The sequence below is a fragment of the Mus pahari genome, chromosome 6 (genome assembly GCF_900095145.1).
Source record: "Mus pahari chromosome 6, PAHARI_EIJ_v1.1, whole genome shotgun sequence".
Classification (NCBI taxonomy): domain Eukaryota; kingdom Metazoa; phylum Chordata; class Mammalia; order Rodentia; family Muridae; genus Mus; species Mus pahari.
Window position 1 is genome coordinate 105,137,156 of NC_034595.1, and position 25,853 is coordinate 105,163,008.

General features: G+C 54.5%; 1 protein-coding gene across 1 annotated transcript in view; it reads left to right on the plus strand.

The window, feature by feature from the left end:
- Megf6 (multiple EGF like domains 6) overlaps positions 1-25,853 on the plus strand; it is a 100,390-nt gene that overhangs the window by 60,255 nt on the left and 14,282 nt on the right. Inside the window, exons 5-16 of the mRNA XM_021200216.1 lie at positions 9,088-9,210; positions 16,445-16,570; positions 17,674-17,796; positions 18,821-18,943; positions 19,115-19,252; positions 19,720-19,839; positions 20,441-20,563; positions 20,860-21,030; positions 21,301-21,432; positions 22,837-22,965; positions 24,948-25,076; positions 25,650-25,784. Of these exons, the coding sequence (XP_021055875.1) occupies positions 9,088-9,210; positions 16,445-16,570; positions 17,674-17,796; positions 18,821-18,943; positions 19,115-19,252; positions 19,720-19,839; positions 20,441-20,563; positions 20,860-21,030; positions 21,301-21,432; positions 22,837-22,965; positions 24,948-25,076; positions 25,650-25,784 (1,572 nt within the window). The remainder of the gene's footprint in view (positions 1-9,087; positions 9,211-16,444; positions 16,571-17,673; positions 17,797-18,820; positions 18,944-19,114; positions 19,253-19,719; positions 19,840-20,440; positions 20,564-20,859; positions 21,031-21,300; positions 21,433-22,836; positions 22,966-24,947; positions 25,077-25,649; positions 25,785-25,853) is intronic.

The window sequence follows — 25,853 nt, forward strand, 5'->3', positions numbered from 1 at the left end:
CAGCCAGGGCTACACAGAGAAATCCTGTCTCGAAAAAAACCAAAAAAATAAAAAAGAAGAAAAAGAAAAAAAAAAGAGATCTCGTTAGGGCTATCTCTAAAGGTCTCTGCTTCCTCTTATATTTTATACCCTTCCCTGACTGCCGTGGACTTAGTTAATGCTTGGTCCTTCACCAGGTCTACACAGGCAGTTCCATCGAGAACTGATCCTATAGGATGTTGCCAGGTAGGAACATGGATGGGCGTGGTAGAGGGAGGTAGGCTTGTCGATTGGAGTCATCTCTGAGTTCCTAGGACCCTGGAGGGGGTGTACCCTCGGCTATCTTGCATCTGTGCAGCTGTACCTTACCCAGTACCACTCTGTGCTCAGCCTTGGGGACCTGGGTACTGTTCATCTCTTTGGGATTCAGTAACATGCACTTAGGTGTTTGATATCTGAGTTGGACCCGGGTCAAAAGCTGCAGGGAAAGGATGTTGCTGGGAGACAGACCCATATCAGAGTCCACTTTCTTGGGTATTGGTGGCCCTGGGAAATGCCAGTTCTGCCCTACTGCCTAGAGTCAGGAGTCTCCTAGCTCTGAAGGAAGTAGTGGTGTTTGGGGGGAGTCATGGTGGTGTTTGGGGGAATCAAGACAGAGAAGACTGGTGGCTGCTAGCTGGGGAGGGAGCTGGGCTGGCTGGAGATGGGCGTGGCCCCTGCTGCTGACACAGACATTCCACAAGCAGAGCCACAGCGGGTTTGCATTGGGAAGGCATTTCCCAAACAGCATCCAGACCCCAAAGTCCTATGTCTGGATATGTTTAATGACACTGAGGGACATGGTGGGGACAGTAGGGTGGCGTTGCAAGTCCCTGGGCTGTGATTTGGGCCGGGCTATACAGATGCAGGACATGGGAATGAATGGCCCCATTTGGGCTAGGGAAGCAGCTGAAGTCAGTAGCTGAGGGGATCAGTGGGCACGTGGCTACTGATGAATAGGCCTGGTCTGGAGTCATTTTAGGCCAGTCTGGCTGGATCCCATGACATCTTTAGGTCTGATGGGGAAGGACAGGTCCTTCAGGGACCAGCTCTGGACATTGTCATGACTGAATGTTTAGCCTTAGGGTTTGGCATTATTAGAGGGTCCAAGTCTGACCTCCACACTTCACCCATAGGAGGGAGGTGCTGCCACGGTCACTCCATATTATAGAGGAGGAAATTGAGGTGTCATGGCTGGGTTGGGGCATGGGAAAGACAACCAGGCACGATAGTGCTGTAACAGCAGCTGAGAGCTCACAACTGATCTACAACAGGAAACCAAGAAGGCTAACTTGAAGTGGCAAAGTTTTAACACCCCCACGTGGCCCTGTCTCACCCACAGTGATACAGTTTCTAGCACTGGGGACTAAGTATTCAAATGCTTGGAACTTACAGGGGACATCTCTTTCAAACCACTACAAACACCATGACTAAAGCAAGTTGGGGAGGAAAGGGTTTGTTTCAGCTTACAACGCTCAGAACTTGCTTGATGATGGAAGGAAGTCTGAGCAGGATCTTAGCAGACTCTGGAGGCAGGAGCTGAAGTAGAGGCTGTGGAGGAGGGCAGCTGCTGTGAGACAGACTTCCTGAGGAGATGCAGCCTGCACAGTGTCTACTCACCCCAGATAGGGGAGCTCACAACAGACTAAAGTGTGGTTGCCGTTAATGTCCCACTCAGTAAACTGATAAGTTTTATTGGGACAACTTACAGGAATATGGGTGAGGGATTAATTACAGGAGCAGAAAATGACTCAAAGACAGCTGCATCACAAAAGCCCACTCCAGCATGGGTGACTATCCACAAAAGCTGGGAACTTGGAGCTCACGGCACAGCCTGCAAGCAGCTCAACCAGTGGGAGAGTGTACTTTGCAAGTACCTTTCCAGTTGGCCTAAGCTACCCTTCCAGGCAGCTTGTCTGAGAGTGACTCTTAGCAGTCTTGTTTACCCTTTGGAGGGAGGGGCCTTGTGAATCTGGTCAGTTTCAGGGACTTCCTGAAGCTCTTTTGAGTTGTTATTTTCTATCCTTAAGGGGCTTCTCTGCAGGATAGACTTTCAATCTTGAGGAAACTGCTACATAACAGCCCCCTTGCTGGTTTGCTGTGTTTGCAGTTTTTATATAGCCCAGGACCACCTGCTCAGGAGTAGCAGTACCCATTCTGGGCTGAGCCCTCCCACATAAATCATTCATCAAGAAAATGCCTAATTAAAACTTGCCTACAGGCCAATCTGATGGAGACATTTTCTCAATTGAAGTTTCTTTTCCCAGATAACTGTAGCTTGTTTCAAATGTACATATACATGGGTGCATGTAATAATAATAATAATAAAACACCAACCAACCAAACAAAAACCTGTCAGGTAAGTGGTGTCCTACTTCCAGGACCTTGAGTTTGGGAGATGTCAGAGTGTGTTTTGCCTAAGCAGGAGTTAGTGTCACCTTGCCTGTCACTTGACCAAGCCTGCGGCCCAAAGGGTACCAGCAGAGGAAGCCCTGGCTCATCACTCATTGGTGAAGTCCTGTTTCTCTAAGTAAGATGGGTACCTCATCCCATGCTCTAATTCAGCTCGAACCCTAACTTCCAGACGCCAGTGGGATCCGGCATTCAGGTTGGGACCCTCACGTCTCCACTGGGAAATGGGGTACATGTTGAACAGTAGCAGCAGTGCCATACTATGAGAATTGCCTGCCATCCAAGCCCTGCCCACTCCATGCCTATTGGGAAGGTTTCTGGAAGTACCCCAAGGCGAGGGCTTGGAGTCTCTGAGGTGTGCCACTCAGGGAAGGCAGGAGAGGGGGGCTTACCCCGCAGACCAACAGATCCCAGACAGGCATGTCTATGCTGTCATGCCCCAGCAGGTTGGTGATACGGTAGGCTGGGCCCCAGATTCCAGACAGGACAGGGCAGGTGGGATAATGTGGGCTTTCAAGGCTGCCTCTCCCAGAGGTTCTGGATTGCTGGCCAGCAGGATCTTCTCTCTGCCTTATGTGGTCAGTGGGTCAGAGGTCATGCACCTTGCTAACCCCTAGTTTGGTGACCTTCTTGGCAGCTATGGCTAACATAGCCTTGTGCTCACTGTCTGTGGTGTTCATGGGGAGATACTGGAAGCTTCCAGCAGAGCTGTTTATGCTCTTAGGATGTCACTGCTACCTCCTTTGTGGGCTGCCGTCAGGAGCTTCCTGAAAGAGCTTGGGAACATGCATGGACAGGTGTCCTGCCCTTCCACCCTGATTCAGGGACTCAGCTTAGAGCTGGAGTACCTTCCCAACAAGGATTACATGGTGACCAAGCACCCTGTCTTCTCCAAGTTTCAGCACGCTGGGCACATCTCTTCCGGCAGGGTCTGGGGAAAGGGAGGGAGTCTGTGGCTGAGAGGGTACATCGGAAAAGGTGCAGGCTCAAGCTGGAATCCCAGACCTGACTTTCATGCAAGGTGTGCTGCACAGCCTCTGGTTAAGGGACTGAACGTGTGGCTTCTTGGAATTAGAGGAGGAATCTTCTGCGGACCCTCACCTGTGCAAAGGGCTGTGCCCCCCCCTCCACCCATACCTCCCCCGCTTGTCTGTACAGCTCTCTAGCTCTCTCTTGGGGCTGAAGGAAGCTGGGACTTTCCAGGCTCTCCTCATGGAGCCCAGTGGAGGGTAGAAGAGACTGGGACACTGGGCTTAGAAGCGAGGGTGGTGGTGGTGGCATCTCCATGTCTAGGATTCCAGCTTTGTACTGTGGCCTCCCACTGCCCCGCCTCCTCTCACTCCCCACCAAGCCTCCTCAGCAGGGCCTCTCAGCCTTGCCAGGATGGCTTCATTCTCTACTTTGGTTTCTCTTCTGTGTTGGCCAGGACACTGTGACTGTGTGTCCGTGCACATTTGTATGTGCATCTCTGAAGCGGCACCTTTGCATTTGTACAGGGGGTGGGGGTGGGGTTGCTGGGTATACACATGTGCCTGTGGATGTGGATGTGTGTGCCTGCGGTTTTGAGTGGATCATGATTTGATTGTGAGTGAGCCAGTAGGAATTTGTGGGGCGGGCTGGCTGGGACCAGCATGGCCCCCCTGGGGGGCTTGGGGCGGGGCTGGGAGGGGGCGGCTCCCTCTGGAGTCTGAGGATTTGGCCTTTACCTGCAAGGGGAGGAGGGAAAGCTGAGACCATAAAGGCAGAAGGGGCGGGACGTGCCAGACCCAGAGCTGCTGCCTGCCGGCACACGGCTTTAGTGCCTCAGAGTTGGAGTGTGTCCGACTGTCTGTGTCTGAGCTGGATGTGCACCGGAGCCTGGAGTTGGAGCCCTGAACAAGATCCTGAGCTCAGGCTGCCCACTGCTTCACAGACCCGGCATGGAGGTGTCCCGGGGCTGGGGCGGGCTGGCAGTGCTCTGGTGGTTTCTGGGCAGCCTGGTGGGTGTTACCAGCACTCACTACCGCTATCTGTGGAGGAACTGCTACCCATGCCACCTGAGCCAGACCGGCTACCCCATGAGCACCAGTGACCAGAGGCGGCCAGGTGGGCACCCCAGGAGCAGGGGGTGGGTGGGATCCCAATGTTTCTTCCTTGGCTTTCTCCTCCCCCCTCTCGAATCTGTTAATGCTCGATGTGTATAGTCTGCCTGTTTTGTCTGCATGCATGTATATGTACTTTGCATATGCAGTGACCTCAGGGGCCAGAAGAGGGTGTTGGATCCCCTGGAACTGGAGTTGCAGATAGTCGTGAGCCCCCATGTGGGTGCTGGGAATCAAATCCAGGTTCTCTGGATGAGCAGCCAGTGCTGTCAGTGCCAGGAACTGAGCACAGGGTTGGAGAGAGCAGGACCAGACGAACCCAGCAAGTGGTCACTGCTGCTGAGTCAGGGTCCAGATGTGCTCCGAGCAAAAAGCAGAGGTCACTGGACTGGAGGAGGCTACCATTCCTGCTTCTTGCCCTATGCTTCTGATGTCCCCTCCACTGTATCGGCCACTCTGGAGTCAGGCGAGAAGGCAGGCTGAAGAGAGGTGCTCAGGGACCATGCTCCTAGAAGCTAGACCTTCTGGGGGGGTGTCTGGGGGGGTGCCTGTGTGAGTGTGGTAGGTGTTGTCATTTTGCCACATGAGCTTCTCAGTTCCAGTCACTAGGGCCACTTAGAGGCTCCGGGCTTAAGACTCTAGTAGCCACTGGGGTGAGAATCCTTGTATTCTACTTCACCCTGAAATCTGGGATTTGATGAGTCTGAGCCAGCCTCCCTCCACGTGGCTACCTATACAAAGCTTGGAGCTGGCACCCTCAGGAATGTGTATGACTTGGGGCTGCGGTGTGTTGGGCTCTTGAGTGACTAGTCACTTGCAGCCCCGGGGGGAGACAAGGGTTGCCTGAGACTCTTGGGAGATGTCCCTGTGGTGAGTCCCACCCAGGAGAAACCAGATGCTGCCTACCTTTTCTGAGGCACCTGATCCAAGGGTCCGACCGCCTCCAGCTCCAAGAAGATCTCCTGCTCAGTGGTTCTTCCCAGGTCAGGCCAGTTCGTCACTCACTGCCTTGTAAGTGGCACTTGGGAGCCTGTGTAGCATCGAGAGGCTGTGGAGAGCTTGGAGCCCAGTCCCTGCTCTGAGCTTTTGCAGGAGCAGCAAGAGGAAGGCTTGTGGAGTACAAGAGTGAGGACCTGGAGCCTTGTGTGTGGAGTATGGCTTACAAGGGTGAGGACCTGGGGCCTTGTGTGTGGCAGCAGAAAGCTCCCACTTGGCATCTGGCAGAGTGAGAAGGTCCTGGGGGCCCTTGTGTTTTCTGGAAGCCACGGTGAAGCTTGAGAACGTTTCGAGGTGGCTTCCACAGAGGCAGCATTTGGTGGCTGGCTAGCTCTGGCTGTTGCGTGCCCCTGTCTGTCCTGGTGGTGTCTTAGTGCTTCCCTGCAGCACCACCAGGCTCAGCCTCAGCTAGGCAGGTACTTACAGGTTTTCCCAGATCTCAAGGGAACTGGCCCAGGTTGTCACAGCAATGCTAGCAAGTACCGCTTATCCTGTCCCGAGGCTGCCAAGTCCCCAGTCACTGGCAACAGCAGAGGAGGGCAGAACTACTTAAAACGACCTCTCCTGCCCCCTAGCCGGATGGCCCTTCTCCGGTACTCCTGGGGATTCCGTAGACAGTGGGTTTGCCTGCTACCAGAAGTAGCCCCTTGAACAAGCAGGTTCCATTCTGACTCCCAGGTCCGGCCGGTGGGCATGTTGTGCTCAGGCTCATCCTCATTGGGTCAGCAGGAGGGTGTCCATGTTACAGTGGCAGCCAGCTATCTCTGCTCTTAGCAGGCTCTACTATCGGGGCATCTCGGGATGATCCCACTGCACAGTCCGTGTGACCCCAGCTGCATTGTCTATGTGTGGGAGGTCTGCACAGTCCTGGAGCCTATGGGATAAGAAATTCCAGGGAACTTAGCCTCTGCGCGTGCAAGGGGACAGAAAACTCTCATGAGCCTGGCCATGCAGGCGACCTCCAGCAGGTACTACTGAGCCAGGCGGTCAGGCTAGGAACTGTAGTATGGAACAGCCGCTCCCGAGACCCAAATTAAACAACAGAGCTGTCTGTACTCTGTATTTTTTTTTCCATGACCACTGGTAGTTCAGTCTCCATGTGGTGCCTTAAAACAATGCAGACCCAGGCTGGGGGTATAACTCAGTTGGGAGAATGCTTGCCTGACATGCACAAAGGCCTGCTTTCTATTCCCAGAGCTGCATTAAAAACTAGATAAAGTAGCATATGTCTGTAATCCCAAACTCAGGAGGAGGAGGCAGGGGATTAGAAGTTCAGGGCTATCCCTGGCTACATAGTGAGTTTGAGGCTAGCCTGGCTATATGAGACCCTCTCAACAACAACAACAACAACAACAACCAGACTACCTGCTGGCTCTGGAAATGGGAGTCCTAAGAGGCTAGAATTGATGTGTAAGCCGAGAGCAAACCTGGGCCAACCTCTGTCATCTCCAGTGTGCAGAGGTCAAGTATATCCTGGGCTCACAGCCGGTCCTCCATCCTCAATGCCAGCCATATGTGTCTTCTAGTCTCTGACCCCTGCTCCATCCTGATGGCTCCTCCTACTCTGACCCTCCTTGCCAGTTATTGTTGTCCTTAATTTTGAGACAGGGTGATACTGTATAGCACAGGCTGGCCTGGAACTCATGATTTTCCTGTCTCAGCTTCCTAGGTGCTGAGGTGGCAGACCTAACTCCAGCTTGCTTTCGCTGACCCTCCAGATAATCCAGAACTCTCTCCTGAGTCCAGGTTCTTTGCTCAGTCCTGACTGCAGTTTTTTATTTTGCTGTGTAGTGCTCTGGGTGGGAACATCTAGCCTCCCATGCTAACTTTGAGGATGGCTGAGCCTGTGGCTCCTCTTGTTATGGCCAAAGCTCCAGTCCTAGGCTCAGCAAGCAGCTCAAGGACCTCTGCACTGAATGTAGGTCTGTGCTGCCGCCATGTGGCCTACTTTGTGTTGAAGTGAGCAGGATTTAGGTCACGGGTCCTGCCCTGCTTTCAGGGTACCAGTTACCTCTGTAAAAGGGTTTATCTCGGTTCAGATATATCAGTTTATGTCCGTCAGGGCTTCAGGGGTGTGTCAGGAGCAAACCCTTCATCCTAGAATGGGCCTGCTGTGTCCAGACGCTGGCTCTGTAGAATGACGGTGCTGGAGGTGCTGAGAGGCCGTCGTGGTGCTACAGAGCTCAAACCTACGCTGTTAAAAACTGTCACTCTCACGGAAGTATGCCCTCTGCGTCCAGGAAGCACCTTTAGGAAGGGATTGAAGCTGGAGTCAGTATGCCAGCCCCGCCTAAGAGGCACTCAGGAGACAGCGATAAAGGCCCTGTCCGTGCATGGCAGATGTGGGGAGTTGGCTGCACACAGAGCAGAGCTGGCGACTGACCCCTGTCTCAAAGGACTGTGGAGAGCTAGCATGTGTGAGCGATCAGGGAGACCGTAGCTGGCACGTCTGGGTACGGAGAGCTAGCAGGGTGGTCCTGTTGAGAAACGCCTGCCTTGTGCCCAGGAGTCCTTCACAGGCTGCCTTCTTTGTGGTCAGCAGGGCTCCTGATCATGCAGCTACATCAGACTGGCCGCTTTCCTCGGATTGGCCTGGGAGGATTTAGCATCCCTTGCCATGGTGCTGAGGGTGGCTCAGAGTCAATGCTCTTAAGCCTGTTCACCCTACCCCCGGTGTTGGGGTGCAGGAGTGATGCCCAAGAATGCCCAGACTGTCTCACGTTTTACAGACCAGCTGGCTAAGAAAGTCCCTGGCACTACCTCCGCTGAGCTGTGTGTGCTTTTGTGACCTGCCAGGGCTTTGAGCTCAAGAAGCACTCTTGGGCTCCCTGAGATGGATGTTGTTACCCAGCTCCTCTAATATGGGACCTGAAACCCTCATGCGCCCTGACTCTTCTGTCTCAAGCGTGTCAGGCCTTTGTTCTCACATCAGCCAAGGACTCGTGTGACGGGTGCCTCGTGAAACCGGAACAGGGGCTTGTGCCCTTGTTTCCCGCTTCTTGTGACAGGCACACAGAGCAGGGCGCACTCATGTGGCTCCAGGTGAACCCTTTGCCACCCAGCCAGTCAGCTCTTCACTACATCCCCATTTTTGACCAGAGATACCTGGTTACCACAGAAATTGCAAAAAAGTCCTCCTGGAAGGGGCACCACCAAGTGAGGGGGTACACTCCCAGCAGACTGCTCCCAGGAAGCACTGAGAAACAGAAAGGAGGATGCTTCCTGGACAGACAGACAGACACTGTCTATGCCTGGAGACTATGCTTGGCCCTGAAGCTCCTCCTAGGAGTCCTCCCTGGGCTGGCCCTACCCTTGGGGCTGTGTGCATCTGCTATAAAGAAGACAATGCCTATGCTGAAATTTCCTCTGGTAGCTCTCCCTGTCACGGCACGTCAGCCATGGAAGATGGGCACTGACTATGTCCCATCTTCACAAGGGTAACAAGGGAAATAGACAAAGTCTGAGAAGGTCTTGAGTTCGTGTGCTGTCTGTCTCCTTGGTGCAGTGGGCCTGGACCAATGTGTACCTAGCCGGTAACTCCTCTCTCTCTCTCTCTCTCTCTCTCTCTCTCTCTGTCTAGATGTGGATGAATGTCGATCACACAATGGTGGTTGTCAACACAGGTGTGTGAATACCCCTGGATCTTACCTCTGTGAGTGCAAACCTGGCTTCCGGCTCCACACAGATGGCAGGACCTGCCTGGGTAAGTCACCTGCCTGGGGCTCTGAGCCTTTGGTGAAACTCACTCTCCAGAATGTACCCAAGTCTGCAGAAGGGGCCCAGTTATGTCCGAGTGGGCTGGCACTGGGCTATGCCCTTGGTGGCTCCTTCCTGAGGAGCATGGCTACCTGGGAGTCCTAACTGCACCTTTACTGCACTCCCCAGGTCCCTGTGTCCCCAGGCTGTGCCCGCTCTGCAACCATGCTATCTTGTTGAGAGATCGAGACCATCTGCAGGGGTTGATCAGTCTGTGGGGACCCAGGCCTAGCTGAGCTGCCACCAAGACATGAGGTGGGGGACTCCTTGGGTTGGCTCTCGGGTGGTAGGAAGGAAGGGCGAGACTTGGACATGTCGATTGAAAGCATTTCTTGGTCTGCAGAGCGGGAATTCTCCGGAAGCCTGAATGTGTGAGCATGTGAGCTTCGGTGGTGGTGAGGGGCAGCCAGAGAGCAAGTCCCTGGCCTCTGGCTGCTGTGAGGGAAGGGCTTAGTGGCCTCTCGAGGACACAGAACCCCTGACAGCTTAGAGCTAAAGAAATACCTAAGTTAGGCCAAAGAAGCTTCACAGTGCACTCTAGGCCTGCATGCAGACAGGCACCCAGATTAAGGCACGGTGGATCCCTCCCTCTGTTTCTATGTTGTTCTGGGGAGAGGCACCCCTACTTTTTTTCTTTGGAGACCCAGACATCTTGGGCCAGTTCTGAATAGCCTGGTCTTGGCTGCCAGATGGCTGGCCATGTGCCAGCCCTGGGGGGTTGCACCCCATACACACATGTCCCAGCCTCTGTCCTCTGCACTCCAGGAGCCAGGCAGTGAGAAGCAGAAGCAGATGCAGAAATGTTGCCATGTGTTTCAGGCAGGGGTGATTGTGATAGCAGAACCCAGTGCCTGCCTGCTGGCCCTGCTGGGAGCCTTGGGCACCCTTGCCAGGCAGGGTACTCCTTAAAGAGAGGTGACCCTGGAGATTGGTGTGAGGGGTGACCCCTGCTGCTGGATGGATCCAGGACTAGGACACTCTTCTCTTGTGACTGTCACTGAGATGCCTCGAGAGGATCAAGAGCCAGGGTGACATGCGTCATTCACAGTCAGAGGGGAGGGTGCTTTTTAGACCCAGAGTGACCGGTGGCGCTGCTCAGAGGTACCGAGCTGCCGGCCTCAGGAAGCCCAGGAAGGATATCCCTTTACCCTGCCTTGGTCCTGTGCCTGCACCACCCATCGCTGTTGCTGGGGACAGACGTGCTAGATTCTGCACCCTTGGGGCGCCAGCAGGATGGGTGCGTGGCGTGTGTGTTTATTATGGATGGTCTTCACTGCCCCTGTGGCTGTCCCCCAACATTGTTTAAGTGGATGGGTTCCACTGCTTCCCACATGCCCATGCCTGCCTCCTGACCCCTCCTACCTGAGAGCTTATCTGACATCAGGAACATTGGCTGGGTGTGGCGCTTCAGAGGCTCTCTCTCTCCCTCTCTTTTTTAAACTGTAACTTTCAGTGAGGGTTTTTTACACGAATGCTTCCTGAGATCATGGTCTCCCAGTTTACTGTGACTGGGGACAGCAGGATAGTGGCCTACGTCCCCGTTAAGAGATGCTAGTGCAGGGCTGGCGAGATGGCTCAACGGGTAAGAGCACTGACTGCTCTTCCGAAGGTCCTGAGTTCAAATCCCAGCAACCACATGGTGGCTCACAACCACCCACAATGAGATCTGACGCCCTCTTCTGGTGTGTCTGAAGACAGTTACAGTGTACTTACATATAATAAATAAATAAATAAATAAATAAATAAATCTTTAAAAAAAAAAAAAAAAAAAAAAGATAAAAAAAAAAAAAAAATTTTAAAAAAAAAAAAAAAAAAAAAGAGATACTAGTGCAGTCCTTCCTCCTTCCTTTCCTCCTAAGGTGTCACCAGGCTGAGGCAGGCCTGGACTTACTTTGTAGCCAGAGCTGGCATTGAACGTCTGTTCCTCCAGCCGCCACCTCCCAAGTGTCAGGATTTGAGGCATGAGCCACCACGCCCTGCACCAAATACTCTAAGCATAGAGAGAAAAATCAGAAAGATTCCCACTTCCATTCTCTCTTTAAATTTTACTTATTTTATGTACACGGATGTTTGTTTGTATGTGTGTACACTATGCATAAGCCTGGTACCCCTCAAGGCCAGAAGAGGGGGTTGGAACCCCTAGACCGAGAGTGACAGATGTTTGTGAGCTGCCGTGTGGATGATGGGAATCCGATTCAGGTCCTCTGCAAGATCAGCTCATGTTTTTAACTGCTGAGCCCTCTCCTGCTTTTAAAAATGAGAATTTTAAGGACTTTGCTACCAACCCACTGTAGTAAGAACATTGTCCCCTGTCCTGGATACCACTCCAATAGGAACAGAAAGTCCCCACCCATGATTTAGGATGCACTCTCTTGGGGTGCTCTGTCCTCCCTCTCATTTCTGAGGTGGGGACAGGGGGACAGTCAGGCCTGAGGCTGTTCTAGCTTTTTCTGTGTTCCGGCATGAGCTAGTTCCTTCTTTCTCCAGTCATGGAAAGTAGGGCCTGCCCAGGGTGGTGGTTTGGCTGACAGTCCAGAAGTGTTCCTGTATCCCGTGACATTTTGCAGAGCTCCGGAGGGGAACAGCCTCAGGGTATCCTAACAGCACAAGGGGAGCCCTGCTTCTGGGTGCCAGGCACTTGTCTAGTGGCTTTCAGTGTGACCTGGGCACTGCTCTTGTGTATGGAAGTTTCCTTGTGTCCCCTGGGTTGAAGGACAAATGGGGTTAGTCTAAGGAACCATGGCTATCGCTGGCTTAGCCCCATGGCAAAGGGGGCAGTCTCTCTTCTCTTTATGTTACACCTGTTGGCTCAGGATGGACACCATTGGGGAGGGCTCTGCTGCTAACACATACCTGTGGTGGTCCTGCCGCCAGAGTCACATGACTGACGGAAAGCGGCCCAGCCCTGCCCTTGGCCTGTTGTGTACCTGTGGCACACAGTCTTCACTCCCCAGGCTTTGGGGCAGTAAAGCACTTTACAGGCTCCAGTCTGTCCCCAAGGCTCCTTCCTGGAGGAGAAACCTCAAGGAAAGCTGCTTGGACCCTGGAGACTGCTGCTGGCAGTCTGCTTGGTCTGGGGCCAAAGCCACAGGCAGCTCAAGTGTGCAGGCTGCTAGGCTCTTCTGCAAAGCCCATCCCCACGGAGCCACGGATGCAGCTCTGCCCGTTTCCCAGTTCTTCCAAAACCTGGCAGGGGTTACAGTTGCACAAGGGGTCAGCTTCCCAGCCCTGAGAAGCCTGAGGAGGCCTGGCCTGAGGGAGAGGTGGGAAGAAAGAAAGCAGCTGCTGTGGTCAGTCCCTTCCTCAGTCTCATGACCGTCCCTGGCCCTTCGAAAGGCAGGGACTGCTTCCACTTGGCCTAGAGGAACAGGCTGAGATGGAGCAGGGGTACTGAGGTTGAACAGCCCATACTGGGTGCAGAACCCAGCAGGGGAGGTTAGGCAGCCACGGTGGGCATTCAGGGAGATGACATGTCACAGGGGGCATACTTGTCTGACGGTGGTGCAGGCTTGAAAGGGGTAGGGGAGTTATGGGAGGGACCCATTCCCCTGCAACTTGGGCCAACTGCAATGTCAACTAGGCCCAACGTTGCTTTTGTGATGGACTGGTCCTGCTTATGGGTTCTATCTGCCATCTACGTAACCCACCAAGTATTTCGGTAAATGCTTTAGAGGGAGGAAGCTGGGAATTTCTTTTGAGGCCTCTCACTGGACCAGTGCGTTTCCCTGGAGGGGTGCAGCCGGGGAGTTAAGCCTTGGCAGTAGAAAATTGCCCAGGGCTTCCTGGAAGGACAGACTGCCCTGGCCACTGCTGGAGCATAGAGGGAGCTCTCAGCACCTAATGGTCACACCAGTTGAGCCAGCCCCAACCCTCCAGGATCATCTGGAGGCTGCAATAAAGAAGCTGATGAACTTGGCTTGGCTGGCTGGAGGCAGACCTGGCTCTTGTATCGTCCATGCATAATGGTGAGCATATGGTCTGGAGGCTGCAGCCTAAAGCCACCCCAAGGCCCAGTATGGATGTCTCATCTTCCCACCCATGTGCAGCCAACTGCATGACCCTCGGATATTCCTGATGCAAGGCTCTGAGGTTTCGGCTCAAGACCCAAGGTTGAGCCTGGAGTACAGGTGCTGCCTCCTGAGACTGTACAAGTGCCCTTTGTTGGGGCGCCATACATCCAAGAATATTAAACAGGTTGGCGCAAGCAACCCCCCTGTCCTATAGGAAATGTATTTTCCATGAGATCCAGGCTCTTTCTCCACCAAACCGGTTCTTTCCTCGGCGCTCTGAACTTCACACCCTGTCCTGAGTAGTGCGACTCCTGCTGGCTGTGGGTGGGGTTGCAGCCCAGCTGTGGTGGAATTCCAACTGGTCAGTGGAGGCTGGCGGGACCAAACACCACGTGGGCTTAAGCAGCAGGGCTTTATTTCTCTCATAGTTGCAAGTCCAAAAGCAAGGTGCCAGCCCTTCTGGTCCCTGACACGGTCAGAGCCCCATCTGTGGGACCACTTCCAGCCTTAATTAAGGCATAAGACCCAGCCTCTAAACAATGTCATATCAGAGGGCTTCAGCCTATGACATGACATGACGGGGCGGGGCGGGGCGGGGGCGGGGTTGTGGAGGGGAAAGGGTGGGATGGGGCAGGGTGGGGCCTGAATTGGGCGGGGCGGGGCGGGGCAGGTGCGGTTATGGGGTGGAGGGCAGAGGTGGTGCAGGAACACACAGACATTAAGACTCTAATATAGAATGTCACCCAACTATAGTCATTTGTATCTGATCTGGAAGTGGGCCTAAGTGAGGCCTTGGGAATTAGGGGATGGGACAGGAACATTGGGTCCTGCAGGCTTGTACACAGACCACGGACTTCTGCCCGGTGAGGGTCGAAAGGGGAAACGGGGCATGTTGTGGAGACAGACCCATCCAGCTCTGTTGCCTAGGGTTCTCAACCCTCCTGCCTATATATCTTCAGTACTTTTAAGTGTCTCACCATCCATACTTCCTGCAGGGAGGTCAGTCCCTGACCTCTACTCCAAAGGTCACTCAGTCCCTGACCTCTACTCCAAAGGTCACTCAACCCCTGACCTCTCCATGCTCCAAAGGTCTCTCAGGCCCGGCTTCTGCTCCAAAGGTCTCTCAGCTTTGCTCATGTCTGACCTTGGGTCTGATTTTTAGCACCACAACCAGATGTGAGCCTCTGGCCTTAGTCTTGGCAGAGGTCCCGAGTGTGTGTCTTACAGCTGTGCCTCAGTAACTTGAGGAGCTTGGAGAACACAGACCCTGGCCATTCCTGGAGCTGTGAAGCCCAGCGCAGAGAGGACAAAAATCTGCCTGGCTCAGCTTTCCCGGAATCCACAAAGGATGTGCTGGGTGATGCTGGCCCGGCTCCCTGGTGTGCACAGCTTGGGAGCATCTGGGCAGACACAGTCCTGTGGAGTGAAGGGCTGGGGTGGTTCTGGGGGTGTGCAGCTGCACTGGCATCCCCAGTCTTTAGTGCCAGCCGTGGTGGGCTCATTCTGCTGCTTTGGAGGTGAAGTACCTTTCCCTCCTGGTGGATGGTGCTTCCTGCTGAGACTCGGGGACATCATGCCCCCCTGGGCCTGCCCGGCCCTGCCAGAATGGGCGTCTGGTTCCTATTACGTGTCCCGAGTAGGGACGCAGTTGGTGTGGTGAGCATGAGTAAACAGAACCCCCAGGAATGTGGGGCCAGCGGAGGCCACGTGCATGGGTGCCCGGACGCCTCTGGAGGGAGGGCTGGAGGTTGAACGGCTGGTTCAGGTGAGGTCAGCCAGGCCTGGGGTCAGCTTATGTCCAGTCTAGGGGCTCAGAGCAGAGATGGGGAAGGGCTCTCAGGTTGGCAGGTTTACCTCAGTTCTGTGGGCGATTGCTGTGGCTTCCCCCTTATATGGGGACCCCGGGTGGCAAGGAGATCAGTTTCTGCCTCCCCGTGGCTGGCTTTGCCCCAGAGAAGGGGGCCTCCACGTGTTCCTCCAGCTGTGCTTCACGTGAGTGAGGAGAGAGCTGTTGTACAAGCAATACAGACTTTAAGCAAGCTTGCTTTGAAGGAAAGCCGGCCTTCTCAGATCCCCGAGGCATCTCAGGAGGCCCATGCAGTGCTGACCCCAGTGGTGCCAGACCCCAATTCCTAGGCAGTCATTAACCAGATCTCCAACCTAGGCTAGGGACCATTATGCTTAAAGCTGACAGAGTTCCCACATCCCAGGCGGCATCCTAGGGCTGAGCATTGCAATCCAAAGCTCTTTAGTGATGAGCCTCAGGTTTGCTGGCACAGCTCTGGGCACAGGCCCGCAGGCAGGCAGACAGCCTCACCTCCCAGGCCAGGCTGCATTCTTGCGGCTTCTCCTCCAGAGCTTAGGGCTAACTTCCTTTAACCACAAGGCCATTGCCAGAGACTCTGTTGTAACCAAATCCATACCAGGAGCTGGCTGCCAGGGCTGGTGGAAATTCGACGTCCGTCCTCCATGCCTTGCCAGGAAGAGCATCTTCCCCTTCTCCAGAGGCCAGCTGAGGTTATAAAGGATCTCACCCATAGAGTGCACGGTCGCCTACAGCCCAGCCCACCCCTCTTCCCACGCCCTGCAGCAGAAGTCCAGTCAGGAGGGTCAGGGTGCTGCCCTCTGGGACATGGACTCTCTGAGGACCTGTGGATGCTGGAAAGCTCTGGTAGGGTGTGAGGTGTGGCCTGCCTGGCCTGAGAGGTGAGGTGGTGCCCATTTGTAGATGCTCCACAGCTGCCCTTTTGTCCTGGCCTGAAGACCAAGATGATAGGGTAGATCTCGCTATGCCTCCTAGCCTGCTGTCAGGGAGTGAGCCAGCTACTTCTCAGCAGCCTTCTGGGGTTTCATGTTTTGTGCTGGGGAATGCTAGGTTTCCATCAAGGTAGGATGGTCTGTCTTGTTTCCAGCCCCTAAGTGGGCTGGGTTTACAGGATTCAGAGGGGGGGGGGGAAGAAGGAGAGGGAGAGAGAGAAAGAGAATGAGAAAAGAGAGAGATCTATCGCTGTGGACCCTGTGGGTGACTGGGGAAACAGTCAGGCTTGCTGGGAACTGAGAAGAAGGGGGAGGCTCGTCAGCATTCACGTGGGAATCCATCGTCATTGATCCTGCCAGCGTGGGGATGAGGATCTGTGCTCTTGGCCTGATCTAAGCTCTTCATGTCCCCAGCCATCAGCTCCTGCACTCTGGGAAATGGTGGCTGCCAGCATCAGTGTGTCCAGCTCACCGTGACACAGCACCGCTGCCAGTGCCGGCCCCAGTTCCAGCTGCAGGAGGATGGCAGGCGCTGTGTCCGTAAGTATTGTTTGTGCAGCTGGGAGAGCAAGGGGGTCCAGGATCCAGGGGAGAAGCTGCTGTGAGGATGAATACCTGGTGGTAGGAGGGAGGTGAGGGCTGCTATGAGCCTGAGCTGCAGGCATGGTGAGTGCTACTGGGTTGCAGGTCCTCCAAGCAGGAAGTCCAGAATGCAGACAGCACTCTGGCCCCCTAGATGTCTGTCTGGGGTTTGGGTGGAGGAGCCAGCCAAGCTCATGTGCTCTGGGACTTTGGAATGCTTGCATAGGAGAAGGACATTGCTAAAGGAGTGTGTGGGTCAGGACCAGAGTCCCCTTCCCCACACCATGTGGAAGTGGGACAGAGCAGGTGCTGAGACTCCAGCACGGTAGGACATGAGTGTCGATATGAGCGGGCCGAGGCCAACCATGTGGGTGGAATGGTGTGAGTCTCAGGACTGGGAGATCACAAAATTAGGGGGGCACGGGGCTGAATAGGTTACAGAGCTGGGGCTGTTAGGAGTTCAGGGGGGTCACAGGAGTGCAAAGGTTACAGGATGGAGGGAATCACAGAGCTGGAGTGGTGGGGGTGCAGAGGGGAGAGTTTCATGGGGCTGAGGGAGTCACAGGATTGAGAGAGGCACAGGCTTTGGGGGGGCAGTCATAGGCTTGGCTGAGCACATGGGATCCTTGGGTCAGAGGACTGGGGATCACATGGTTTGGGGCTCCCAGCCCCATTGTCTAGTTCATCTCTAGGGGAAGCAGGCTAGGCTCACAGTCAGAGCTGACCTGGGCTGGCCACCTCCTTACTGGAAGGCCGCCTTCTGGCTAGGCCTTGCCTCCTAACATGGCGCACATCCTTTGGGAGCCATGACACTTGAAAGTTGTGGGTTTGGTGGGGCGCTGACTCTGTTCTGGCAGAGCCTTAGGAGTCCGGACCTTGGCTATGGAGGCTTAATGGGGGATAGAGACTTTACCGGAGGAACTCGGGGCTGCCTCCTGCTGGGGGGCGTGACACAGGCTGGAGCAGAGAGGGATTCCTGCACTGAAGGGGATGCTGAGTCTGTCCAAATCCTCCTCCCCATCTTTTTTCTCTGCCTCCATCCCTCTGGCTCTGGTATCCAGGGAGAAGCCCCTGTGAAGATGGCAATGGTGGCTGTATGCATATGTGCCAGGAACTCCGGGGCCATGCCCACTGTAGCTGTCACTCGGGCTACCAGCTTGCTGCAGACCGCAAAGCCTGTGAAGGTAGGGTGCTCTGTCTAGCCCAGCATCCCAGAGGCACCTGGTGGGTGGGCCTTTGGGTGACCTAGAGTGCTGACTAGTCTCCTCCCCCTGACAGTGGGTGGGAGGGAGGGAGGCACCCCAAGGAGCAGTCTACAACCAAGCCAGGTTTCTGTAGGAGAAGGGAGGGAACTCGGGCTTCTGCTTTAAATATACTTCTTGTGTTGTCCAACTAGCACCTAGTCCTTAGAGCCCAGGAAAGGTAAGCAAGGGAGAGGGGAAAAGGCCACCTATATACCCCAGAAAGTGTTCCAGCGAGTCGGTGCTGGGCTTTCTCGGGACAGGTGGTGTTAAATGTATCAGTGACTGTAGTTGGGCACTAGTTTCCAAAATTCATTCCTTCATCTTGCTGGCTACTGTCATACGACTGGGCCAAATGTGCTGTCCTGACCTCTCTGTGGATGGCGGGTCTGGGAGAGCAGCCTTAGGGAGTCTGCCCTTTGCCCAGTGACTCCAGGGTGATTGTGCTGCCCCTGGGGCTATCTCCCAAGTGTCACATCAGCTACCCAGGTGACTGAAGAGTGGGGAAAGTAGGCAGCCACACACCCATCTCCCATCTGCACTAGGAAGTTATTGCTATTGCAACAGAACGGACCCCCCTCGGGCGGGAGAGATGGCTCAGCGGTTAAGAACACTGGCTGCTCTTGCAGAGGTCCTGAGTTCAATTCCCAGCAACCACTTGGTGGCTCACAACCATCTGTAATGGGATCCGATGCCCTCTTCTGGTGTGTCTGAAGACAGCAACAGTGTACTCACATTTAAAAACAAACAAACAAACAGAAAAGACCCCCTCTGGGCTCATTATGAAACACCAGTTGGGTCCCCACCATCTGCTCTCTGTCAGGCTGTGCCTAGTAGGTATTGGGACAGCACGGTCTACACTATGGTGTCTAAGCCAAGAGGCTGTTATGTGCCCTGAGATATCAGCCACCACCACTTTCCCATTGTTGGGAGTCCCTAACATCCCTTCCCTGTCTCTCCCTTGCAGATGTGGACGAATGTGCCTTGGGTCTGGCCCAGTGTGCTCATGGCTGCCTCAACACTCAGGGGTCCTTTAAGTGTGTGTGTCACGCAGGCTATGAGCTTGGTGCTGATGGCCGGCAGTGTTACCGTGAGTCACCAGGACTGGGGGTTTCTGCAGACAGTGGACTGGGGGTGCTTGGGGTACTAATGTGGCTCCCCAAGACCCTAGAGTTGGTTTCAGTTAGGCAGCCCTGGGTGTGGGTCCCTGGGGGCTGCTGAGGGAGCGCCGGCCCCTCATCCCAGCTGGATCTCCTCACAGGGATCGAGATGGAGATTGTGAACAGCTGCGAGGCTGGCAACGGTGGCTGCTCACACGGCTGTAGTCACACTAGCACAGGGCCCCTGTGCACCTGCCCTCGTGGTTACGAGTTGGATGAAGACCAGAAGACCTGCATCGGTGCGAGCCGGTTCCTTCCAGGCTGCCCTGTCCCTCCATCCCCATCGCTGCTACAGCAAGTCTTGGACTTGTTGGACGTGTTTGGTGCTGTGGCTTGGGCGTCTTCTCTCTCTGCTTGCTGCTCTTGACTGCCTGAGCTCCGCAGGAGCTGCAGGAGAGTTGACAAGAGTCAGCACCGCAACCCAGAAGGATTCTGAGTGCTTGGGTTGGCGCATGGAGGGTGGGGTGGGGGAGGGGGAGAGGTGTCCCTGGAACTGTTCCTTCCAGGTGTCTGTGGTTCTGTGGCTGTATGCCTGATTGATTGATTGTAGTATGCAAGTGATTCTGTACAGGCTCACACACGGTCAGGTAGGATTGTGTACAGGCACGTACACCAAGGTGTAGGTGTGCCTGAGTTGTTGCCGTGAGATTGTGGGAGGGTATATGCATATCCGTGGCACCAGGAGGCTCCTGTGTGTGTCCCACAGACATCGACGACTGCGCCAACTCTCCGTGCTGCCAGCAGGTGTGTGCCAACACCCCCGGTGGGTATGAGTGCAGCTGCTTCGCCGGCTACCGGCTCAACACGGATGGCTGTGGCTGTGAGGGTGAGCGCAGGCTGTGCGGTAGCAGCTGGGTGGTTAGGGATCGGCCTTGGCCCTCCTGAGGTGGACATGGGATCTACCTGCTTCCTGCTCTGCTTGTGGACATTGATTAAGTGCTTGCTGTATGCTCAGGCACACCCATCCTGACCACGTGTAAACTTGTTTATGATCTGATGTACTACACACAAGCTGTACATATGGCTAGCCAGGCTCACATAGAGCCAGAAGCATATACTTGTATACAATCATGTACTTTAAGTCACACACACACATTGCCCTTTCCTCCTCCCTTCTCTCTCTCTCTCTCTCTCTCTCTCTCTCTCTCTCTCTCTCTCTCTCTCTCTCTCCTGTAGGCACTGGCTTCCCTCGCAGAGTTGGGACATGCTCCTGCCTTTTCCTTAAATGACTTTTCTGGCAGATGTCCCCTGTCCCTTCACTCTTGAGGGGAAAGACTTCTGAGGCAGTCTCTGGGGGTGGTGTGGGGTGGTGGTAGTGTTACCAGCTGCTTAGAGGGACGAACGCTAGACTTTGTCATTTGGATACAGCCAGGGCAGGAAGGGTCCCTCCGTGGGAGCACAACCCCAGTAGCCCTGTTTGTCTGCAGATGTTGACGAGTGTGCCTCTGGTCACGGCGGCTGCGAACACCACTGTTCTAATCTGGCTGGCTCCTTCCAGTGCTTCTGTGAGGCTGGCTACCGGTTGGACGAGGACCGCAGGGGCTGCACGCGTGAGCCTCCCCTTACACATCCCTACCTTCTGGGTGTCTGTTCCCAGTAGCCCACACTGTCTGGCAATCTAGCTGGCTTACCATCTTCTGGGCCCCATGTGATCCTACCTCCTGCTGTAGGGGTGGGGCCAGCAGGCTGGTTGGATTTGTGATTGATAGGCTAGGACACAGTGTTATGGAGGTCATGGGTGTCCTGTTTCTCTATAACACGGCAAGAGAAGAGCTGTGACCTATGGTGGTGTTGTTGCTGAGTCAGTGGGCAACAACAGCTGAGAGTCCTGTGTGTTCCTCCCCAGCCCTAGAAGAATCTGTGGTGGACTTGGATGGCCAGCTGCCCTTTGTGCGGCCCCTGCCCCACATCGCGGTGCTGAGGGATGAGCTGCCACAACTCTTCCAAGATGACTACGGGGCTGAGGAGGAGGCGGCGGCGGAGCTGCGGGGAGAACACACGCTCACTGAGAAGTTTGGTGAGGCATGAGCCTGCCCTTGGCTTCTCCCCTTGGGGATGGCAGTTCCTGGGCTAAGCTGCCCTATGATGTTGAGGGCTCCCAGAAGGGCCTACCCCTTACGATGTGTGAGCTCATTCGGGGCTCAACCGGCCCCTAGCTCCTAGGGTGGGGACCCCGTGTCTCGCCTTGGAACTTCGAGGCTGGGGATATCCCTTGCTCTCCCCTCTTTGACCCAAGGGCCCGAGGTTAGGAGTCTATTCAGAAGTCCCTCTCCCTGTCCTCCTGCAGTCTGCTTGGATCATTCCTTCGGCCATGACTGCAGCCTAACCTGCGATGACTGCGGGAATGGGGGAACCTGCTTCCCGGGCCTGGATGGCTGCGACTGCCCAGAGGGCTGGACCGGGATCATCTGCAATGAGAGTGAGGCTGCTGGTGGGGTCTAGGCAGAGTCTGTGAACCCCGAGAGCTGTGAGCATCCATTCTGTATGGTTCCCCCTGCCTAGCTCTGGGGAGAAGAATCTGAGTATGTCTACCCATCCCTCTGTCTGATCATCTGTCCACCCACCCATCTGTCTATCCATCTATTAACCTGCCCTTTGATCTACCCACCTACCTACTCATCCAGCTGCTTACATACCCACCCATCTATTCATCTAAACACCTATGTACCCATCCATTCATTTGTCTACCCACCCACCGATCCATCTGTCTGTCAACTCACCCACCCATCCACCTATCTACACACTCACCCACCCATCCACCCATCTACACACCCATCCATCCTTCATCCATCTACACACCCATCAATCTATCTACACACCCATCCATCCTTCATCCATCTACACACCCATCCATCCATCTATACAACCCATGTACCCATCTATCCATTTGTCTACCTATCCACCCATCTGTCTGTCTGTCTACCCAACCACCCATCCATCTATCTCTACAACCATGTACCCACCCATCCATCTACCCACCCACCCATCCATTTGTCTACTCACCCACCCATCTATCTATCTCCATACCCATCCAGCCATCCACCCACTAACCTATCCATCCATCCATCCATCCATCCATCTATTCATTCATCTACCCACCTATCCATCCATGTACCCATCTATCTGCCTATCCATCCACCCATCCATCTATTTCCATAACCACCCACCCATTCATCCTTCTCTACATCCATGTACCCATCCATTCCATTAGTCCCATCCATTCACCATCTTATCGGTTCATTCCTCCCTTTGATAAGTGTCTGCCAACTGTTCCCCAATCCCCACCCCTTGTACTAGACATGGTGCTAGGATGTAGAGCACTCTGGAAACCAGCAGGCTAGCCTGTATGATGCTCCCAGTCAGTCTCTAGGCATCTAATGACAAATCAACAAATAGCTAAGACTGTTGGAGGTGTCTGTGGAGGAGAGCTAGTGGCAGACTTCTCTCATACAGGTAGTGGGGATTCTGAAACCATCTGATGGGAGCAGAGCCTTGCCTAGGACTACATAACAAATTAGTACCTGAAGCACACTGGAAGTGGATCTATCTCGAGTCTTCCTTATCCCTCCCAAAGCCACCAGGCCCTTCAGGCTGTGAGAATCACCTGAAATAAGTCATCTGATTAAATGGGTCCTTGTGCGTGTTAGATGTCATGATGTAGCCATTGATTAGTGATGTCTGCCCTGAACGTGGTTGGGACCTAGAGGCACCGATGGCATTATTTCCTGTTTCAGGCTGTTGTTTAAAATGGTTGCCTTTAATGCCAAGAGAACCTGAGTTCTGCTGGTTGGTAATCCTGGTGTTTCCCTGTCATCCCCTGTAGCTTGTCCTCCAGACACTTTTGGGAAGAACTGTAGCTCTCCCTGCATCTGTCAGAATGGTGGGACCTGTGACCCGGTGTCAGGAGCCTGCCGCTGTCCCCCAGGTGTCAGCGGAGCCCACTGTGAGGATGGTGCGTGTAACCCCCTGGGAACTCTAAAGAAAAAGAGGCAATATGGAGCTTGGGGCAGATGCCTCTTCTTGTTCCAGAGCTTTAGGCTGTGCCTGGGAGGGAACAAAGAGCTCTAGTTAGACATGATGCCCATTTCCTGGGACTTACAAATAGAAGGTTAAGGCTTAACTCCATGGGTGGAGACACGTTTGGAATGGATTCCCTGGGGAGGTGGTGAGCCCCTTGGACCTGGGAGCATCCAAGCAGATCTGGGTGATGGCCAGCTGGGATTTGTAGAAGGAATTCTGTCTGCTGGTGGCTGCGTGGAGTGATGTTTAACATCCTGTCTAGCTGCAGTTTCAACACTGTGGGAGAATTACAGTTCATGGGAATAACCTTCTGGGGTGGGGGGGTGTTAGCTTTATCTTAGGGTGTCCAGGACTTTATCCGACCATTTTAACTGCTCCTGCTAGGTCAGTGGTTCTCAACCTTCCTAATGGTGCAACCATAGGATTATTTCCATTGCTACTTCATAACTGCAATCTGCTACTGTTGTGATCATAATGTAAATGTCTGATATGCTGATGACCTCATGCGACCCCTGTGAAAGGGTCATTCGACCCCCAAGGGGCCACAGGTTGAGAACCACTGCATTTGAGTGAGAGGATACAGTTGACAGAACCCAGCTAGCTGTCTTAGTTTTACTGCTGTGTACAGACACCACAACCTAGACAACTCTTATAAAGGACAACATTTAATCGGGGCTGGCTTACAGGTTCAGAGAGGTTCAGTCCATCATCATCAAGGTGGGAACATGGCAGCATTCAGGCAGCCATGATGCAGGAGGAGCTGAGAGTTCTACATCTTCATCTGAAGGCCACTAGGAGAAGACTCACTTACAGGCAGCTAGGAGGAGGGTCTTAAAGCCCACACCAACAAGACCACACCTACTCCAACAGGGCCACACCTTCTAATAGTGCCACTCCCTGGGCCAAGCATGTACAAACCATCACACCTCCCACGGGTCCCAGGGTAGTCTGAGACAATAGGGTGGCCAGGCAGCCACATGGTGTTTTGTGCCCCCCCGACCCCCACCCTACTTACGGCCTCTGCTGCCCACTTCTCACAATCTGCTGCAAACACGTGGAGATTAGAAGAACCATAGGTATGACAGGCTCCAGGAGGCGCGGGGACATTTGGCAGGTATGGGATCTGAATTTACGACACTTCCCAGAGGCTTTCCTTCTGCAGTCCTGGGGGAGGGCCACCAGATGCCCCAGCGAGTGACATCCATCAGTATAGTGAGCTGGATGGGGCCTCTGGGGAGAGACAGGCAGATAGTGGGGGTGGAGACCACATGGGGACCTTGTGTTGGTTTCTCACACCCTGGTGCCCCTTACTTTGGGGATGCATTCTTCCTGTGTCTTCCCGTGACTGTATCTGCTCATGCCTCTTCACTGCCTTCCCCTCTCTGTCTCAAGGCTGCCTGCCTGTGAAATAAGGACGTTATCTGTTCTTGTATCTGGGGGGCCACTTGGGCAAGGTGGGGCGCTCTTTTCTCAAGANCCTGGAGATTGGAACCTGGCAGCTTTGGGAGGATTCAGCTCTCTATATCCCTTTCGGTAGGGACACGGGGCAGAGCAGAGCCAGAGGGACAAGGGCAGGCTTAGCTCTGAGGCCTCCCAGGCCTGGGTGTGGTCCTGACCAGGTGAGGCCTTGGAACCTTCCCTCTGGGGTGGAGAGGCTGGGCTCTGCATTCTGTGTGGGTCAGAGGTCAGGGTACTCAGAGTTTTGCGAGCTGGTGAGTGTGCACAGTGCTGCTGGCTCTGAGGGGGGACCGGCCGGCCCAGCCAACAGGCCTCATCAGGAGGTTCAGCTTGTGCCCACTGAGCAAGGCTGCTCCTGTCTCCTGCCCTGGGTACTAGGCCTCTGAGTGTGTCTTCATCTGAGGACCATGTGTGAGTGGGCCAACTTCTCAATTCTCACTAAACTGTTCCCCACAGGCTGCCCCAAGGGCTTCTACGGCAAACACTGTCGTAAGAAATGCCACTGTGCTAACCGGGGCCGGTGCCACCGCCTCTATGGAGCCTGCCTCTGTGACCCAGGGCTCTATGGCCGTTTCTGCCACCTTGGTGAGTTCTACTACATCTGTCTATGTGAATGGGAACGCCTGCTTTGTACCGTCTCACACTGTGCTGGGACACCGTGGTAGTTTCTATGGATGAGTTGACTTGCAGTTGCATATCAGCTGGAGTCCTATATCACTACTGTGTCGGCCCCTAGGTATCTGGTGCACTGACCCTAGACTGGTGAGACTCCTAGCTCTCATCTGGGAGTGCAGGCAAGCAGGACGGGACTTCCAGGAAGCTTCTGGGACATTGATCTTGGCTTGTGGAACAAAGCCAACTTCCCAGCCCCTGGCAGAGTTCCCGTCTCTGTACACGGACTCTCAAGGGAAGGAAGGGAATGGTGGCTTAGCGGAGAAAGAGAGGGTGATGGTAGTGTTTGATATCTGTGAAAGAGAAGCCAGGGTTGTCCTAGCTGGAAAGTGGTACGGCCTAGGAACAGCCTATCGGCTTTGCAGACCCTGGCTCTTAGCCCTAGGTCTCCAGCTACAGCGGCATATGGATCTCACCCCCCTCTGATTCGGGCTGACTGGGGTGGGTGCTGTAGTGGGCAGGCTCCTCATGGCTCTGCGTCTGCAGCCTGCCCTCCCTGGGCCTTCGGACCGGGATGTTCGGAGGACTGCCTCTGTGAGCAGCCGCACACGAGATCTTGTAACCCGAAAGATGGCAGCTGCTCCTGCAAGGCCGGCTTCCAGGGCGAGCGCTGCCAGGCGGGTGAGTCTCTGGAGGAGAGGGAGGTCCCAAGGCCATTGAGAACCTCACTTCCATCTCGCAATTCTGTCT